The sequence below is a fragment of the Manihot esculenta genome, chromosome 17 (assembly GCF_001659605.2).
Source record: "Manihot esculenta cultivar AM560-2 chromosome 17, M.esculenta_v8, whole genome shotgun sequence".
Lineage (NCBI taxonomy): Eukaryota > Viridiplantae > Streptophyta > Magnoliopsida > Malpighiales > Euphorbiaceae > Manihot > Manihot esculenta.
In genome coordinates this window covers 19,483,864-19,489,863 of record NC_035177.2, presented here as the reverse complement: position 1 = coordinate 19,489,863, position 6,000 = coordinate 19,483,864, and the positions used below count along the sequence as shown (strand labels likewise).

General features: G+C 33.4%; 1 protein-coding gene across 1 annotated transcript; it reads right to left on the bottom strand.

Annotated features, from left to right (window-relative positions):
* Positions 1-362: 362 nt before the first annotated feature.
* LOC110604838 lies at positions 363-4,384 on the bottom strand. Its single transcript, XM_043952416.1, has 4 exons — positions 3,416-4,384; positions 1,134-1,205; positions 558-728; positions 363-485 (listed from the first exon to the last, which is right to left on the bottom strand). Exons 1-4 carry the CDS (start codon positions 4,304-4,306, stop codon positions 363-365), a joined length of 1,257 nt encoding a protein of 418 aa, XP_043808351.1. The 5' UTR covers positions 4,307-4,384.
* Positions 4,385-6,000: the final 1,616 nt, after the last annotated feature.

Genomic DNA, 6,000 nt, shown 5'->3' with positions numbered 1-6,000 from the left:
TGAATGAAAGAACGAATGAATGATTAAATGAGAAAGTTTTAAATTTTTATGTAATTGTTGATCATGTATGGGATTAAACAGGTATTCAGGATGAATGTTTGGCTTGCTACGGGTCCCGGCGGCCTTAAGCCTATCTGGATCCTAGCGCTGGTAGCGGTCCGATTTTCAGGTCGTTACAGTAACTTAAGTTCTCGTCCAACTAGCTCCAAAAATTTTAGGTCAATATCTACAGGCTGCACCTGAAGAAGTTAGGAAACATGATTATGTAATAACGCAAACAATATCATGACAATGAGCAAAAGTTAAAAACAAAGCTAGATTTTTAAAAAATGATTGTGTAATAAGGCAAACGATCAATTTGCTCACACAGCAGCAGCACACAGCAGCATGAGCAATCTGCTCGTACTGCTGCACACAGCAATAACAGCACGTAGATTGCCCTTGCTGCTGTGTGCAGAAGCAACATGAGCAATCTGCTTGTGCTGCTGCAAATAGCAGAAGCAACACGCACATAGCAATCTGCTATGGTGCTATGCTGCGCAGCATGAGCAAATTGCTCTTGCTGCTGCAGCACGACTTGTTGCTGCACAGAGCAGCAACATGAGCACATTGCTCATACTGCTGTGTGCAGCAGCAGCACACACAACAATATGCTCATTCTGCTGTTGTGTGCATGCTGCTGCTGCACACAACAATATGCTCATTTTGCTGATGTGTGCTTGCTGCTGCTGCAAACAGCAACATGAGAAAATTGATCTTGCTACTGATGAAACCCTACAAGTTTTAAGTATTTTTAGTATGGCATTTGAGACCTAAATAAGGCTGTAGAGCTTGATTAGTTAGCTAGTGTGTGACTGCTGAAGCTTTTATTGTGGTTAGAGCAATAACTATAGGCATATGCATGAAGAGATCGAGTTGCTAATTCTGTGTCATTGTTTATGCTTAAGAATAAATGATATAGCATTATTTTAAGTTTTAAAGAGGATTCTCTAGCCTAAGTCTTACATTTTATTTATTCTTCCTTAATACTATATTTATTATTTTCAACCTTACCTTTCTTATTGCAATTTGTTATTGAGGACCAATTATTATTGCATTCTCAAAATTTTATTCAACTACTTTTTTTAATTTACCATACTATATTTCAAGAAGACAAATTGCACCCATAATTCACCAAAATTTTTCTTATAATTTTTATTAGGTCCCTAAATAACAACATTTAAACAGAGAGCAATTTACAGCAAACAATTACTTTTCTAATAGAGAGAATATTAAAATTACAAAAGCATGCCCCACAACTCTAGAATGTTAAATAAAATTTCATGGCAACTTAGTAGAATTCTGCAACATGAGCAAATTGCTCATGTTGCTGTGTGCAGCAGCAGCATTATTTGCTCATGTTGCTATGTGCAGCAGCAGCATGAGCAATATGCTCTTGCTGCTGCATACAACAGCAGATCATTTGTTAAACTCATCAACAAGAAATCTAATGGAAGAAGACATTCAATAAGTAACAATATATTACAAGAAGAAACAAACATCCTCATCAGCTAGTAAGTACCAATGTATGTATTTTTTATGCTAATTAATGCCACTTTGTTTCAGGTTAATGGTTGAAAGTGTTTGAAAGTATCAAATATCCATGGAAAATAAATGCATAGCGATATTTTCTGTTTGCCTAATTTTTGGATTTCTAGTTTTTGCAAGGCTATTGGTAGATGTATGGTTTAGTGTTTATAAGGCAATTTGTGTTCAGAGAACAGAGAAGTCTAGAAAATTATGTTGGATGAATTCTTCCTATCTCTTGTTATTATTTAGTTGTAGTATTATTTTGTTAATGTTATCATTATAATTTTGCAATATCTTCTTGTCTATGCATCTACTAAATTATTTTTATTTTTAGAGGGATAAATATTTGTAAGGTTCTTCATGTTTAGATTTGTGAATGTGAAGAGAGAATATTAGAAAATGGAGATAAGTAAAAGCTACTTTATGTCTTCTTCTATTTATTTTATGGTACAGTAATCTAAATTTATCTCTTGAAAAAATCTAAATTTATTAGAAAATTATCCAAATGAAAAAAATACAAAGGAAATTGTAGAACTAGAGAGTATTAACTGAAATAATATGATTTATGGGAAAAGAATTGGAATTAAACTTCAGCTCAATTAATTTCAGTTCAAAGGTTCAATTCCCTTATTCAACTTTATTGATTCTGATTAAGAAAAATTTTATCAATTTTCTCTAATTAATTTTAGTTTAAAGGTCCAATAATAACAAAAAAAAAAAAAAAAAAAAAAAACTTATTGTCAACTATCTATGTAAAATGGTTTTAAAAAAACTATAATCAATAATGGAATTGACATGCCATATTGCAGGTTCTATTGACAAATAAAAAATTTAAATTGACTTGAATTTTTAACAATTGAGAATTTAAATAGGACCAAAATCTAATCTGGATCAGTCAAATATCACGATCAACCATAAAACTTTGCAGAAATAGCTCTAATAGGAGGAGAAAATCAAATATAGTGCCTTATAAATGACCTAAATCTCAGAAGTTTTATCTTTTAATATACAAGTAGTCATGATACGCACAATTAAAGGGAAAGAAAAATATAGGTAGAGATGGTATATTGATAATAGGAAATAAATCTTTCTTTGTATGCATCAAATATGAAGTTTGGACCTTGCAAGATATGTGATTGAAAAAGTGTAGAGGCGTTTTTTTCTATCACCTTTTCTGAACGCTGCAAACAAAAGTATTTAGTATTTATGAGAAAGAGAGGCGTTTATTTAGGACTGCCTCTTGTAAAATGCCAGTATTGCTCATTATTTTTGTAGTGACACTATTTGTTAACATTATAATCATAAGTAAGAACAACATATATCATCATTGTTGAATAATTGATTTAATCTCTAAATCTAAGATGATAGTTGTTAGGCTAAATCTAAATAATTAAGTTTTAAATTATTTTTTTTATTTTTTTAGTTATTATGTATATGTATAAATAGTAAGTAAATGAATAAAATCAGTAATGTTAATTCTATGTAACTGGAGTTTCTTATTCTCTTCACCTCCCAAAGATCAACAATCAAAGTGCATCATCTTAACCGCCCATTAATCCACCTTTGGTCTCAGGCATTATGATGTTCCTGTTAGACATGATATTTTAGTGATAAACAACTGTTGATAAAATCTAACTGCAATGAGACTGGTTTGTAGATAAGGCAAATAAAAATAGCACAGGCTGAATACTCACAAAGAAAATTATTTTTGGGTATTTCACTAGGATGCTAGTGGATAATATTTTCATTGGTGTCTTCATGAAACTATTTTTAGATATGAATTTTAAATAAAAGAAATATATTATTACGGGGCTTTAAGAAATTTATTTTTGCATTCTCAAATTAATTTGATAATAAATATATTTAAATAAATTTTGGAGATCTGCAAAAACGTGCTTAAATTAGAATGATTACCACTACTCCCAACATTACTATTTTCATTGGATCCGATACACATTGGCACTTCCGTATTTACAACTTTGCCACCCCCCGTCGTCGTTTTACTTTTACTCTTCATCTTTTCACTGCTTCGATTCACCCACTCTGAGCCACAATTCTTTCCCCCTGAACCTCGCCGCACCTGCCAGACCGGGCTGCTTCGACCCAAGTGTACTCCACCCCTACCCGGACTACTACTGGTACTCGGCCACTTCCGTAACTTTGACTCCCCCGCCGAATTACTCCTTGAACAAGGTGCACTATTCACCTTTCGGCTTCCTGGGGCTCCGGGAAACATCCTGGCTCGGCCTCCACTGTTCCCCGCTGATCTACTGCGAGAAAATGGCCATATATTGATATTCAACTCGGCTGGACTTGCTCCACCTTGACTCTTTTTCTCTTTCTTCTTCTTTTTATCTTGTTGGTTCTTAGAGGTTGAAGTTTTCTTGTCACCTTTCTTGAAGATGTCTCTCCATCTCTTTGAAGCAGTTACAGGGATGAGCCACTCTGCTTCTACGGCCCTAGGGGATACTTGGGGCTCCGCATCAGGATGCAAGTTGGGAGGTGGGGAATCTGCTAGGTCCGAGCAAGGGCAGTGGTTGTGGAGGTGGAGTAAATGGAGAGGAAGGAGGACGCCGTTAACAAAGAGTTCATCCGCAGATAGTAGATCGGGTTTTAGGAAGAATGGATTACGGACCATCCAAAACTCGAATTCGGGAGAGGTGGAAGTGCTGCTTCTTCTTCCACTGCTGCATGGGGAGAGTGGTGGTTGGCTGGATACATTTCTCGAACTGTCCATGGTTGGTGTAGAGAGAGACGAAGTAAGCGGAGAAGTTTCTTAGTTTACCTAAAAATTGTGAGGTTAAGAGTCCCATTATCCAATCCATGAAGGTGTGCAAGAAGCCAAAACAAATAACTATCTTATAAAGGATAATGTTATATCTAATCACTTGAATTATTTCCAAAAAAACAAACACTGGCAATTAGGGATAACGTGAAAGGTGAAAGTGACCATCATTATTCTTATTATTACTTTTTATTTCAACTTCACATTAACAAAAAAATATCGAGTATTGTCACTTTCACCACTTAAAACGGCACATGCAAAACCGTACGGACAGTGTAGTGAATCGAAGTGAGTTTTTTTTTAGAAGAATCTTAGGCATCTGATGGACCCTTGAACCTGGGAACAATTCAGCTTCAGTGGTATCCGGGAAAGAAATTGAAGATATGATAAAAAGAAAAATAGTAATAGTAATAGGAATAGTAATTTGGAAATATATACAGTATGTGCGGAGTGGAGACCACATCCTCAAAGAAGAGGGAGTGGTGGGCAGATTAAAGCAAATGGATGGAGCTCACATTGTTCATTAAAGATAGTGTAAAATGGAAAGGTTACGAGAGAGCGTTGACATGACATCTTCTAACAATATCTATCATGTTCGTTCTGCTTTGTTGTTATTTGGTGAGAAGTGTCCGAAAAAATAGAATAAAATAATAAAATTTGAGTTATGTTAGATATTATTTTCAAAAATTTATTTTATAATTTTCAGGATTAAACATATCCTTTTGAAATTTAATATCCAAGATTAGGATAATAAATATTTATTTATAATTTATAAGCCAACAGAAAATATAGAGAAGATAAAGAATAAAATAGGAAAATGAGAGTATTTCTTTGTAAAGATGGAGACTATTTATAGTGGAAAAAATGGTTGTTGTAAACAGTTATAAAAATTTTGAGATAATATAATAAAATCATAATGATCAGATTTAATATTAGATTTAAATATCAAACCTGTAACAATAAAAAAATCTCATAAATAAAATTTTCAACGACTATAAAATATTTAACGATAATAAAATCTTTGACTAAAAAATCTTCAACGACCATAAAATCTTTAATGACCATAAAATCTTTTGAAATCTAAACTAATTTTACAACAATACCCCACATATTTCAAAAGATTTTTCATTGCTGAATTTAGAAATTGAGTATATATATTTCGAATATGGTGTCTTTTGGACTATGAACCAAACCTAGATTAATAAAATTTAACATATAGAGTAATCGGTGAAACTTTTGTTTCAATGAACCAAAAACTCTTTTTTGTATGCTAATATCACATTAATCTCATAACACTCCACAAATCTTGTTGTCAATGATATTTTGCGCTAATAGACTATGCGCGTGCCTGGTAGTTCATAAGTACTCTAGAGATTATGCCACAATTTCATAGAAGCGGCCCCACTCTACACTTATATAGGTGATATCATCAAGTGTATACTGCAATTTATACATCACCCATAAGGGATATGAATATCATTAAGAGCTTTCATCTCATCCTCTCATTAATGCAGTCTAGCACTTCTCACATCATAGGAAGGGATAACGACATATAGTGCTAATAGAACTAACAAGTGACTTATTATTACCCATATGAACTTTTTTCATGGGATCTCTAATCACAAAGGTTGAGTTTCTATTACTAT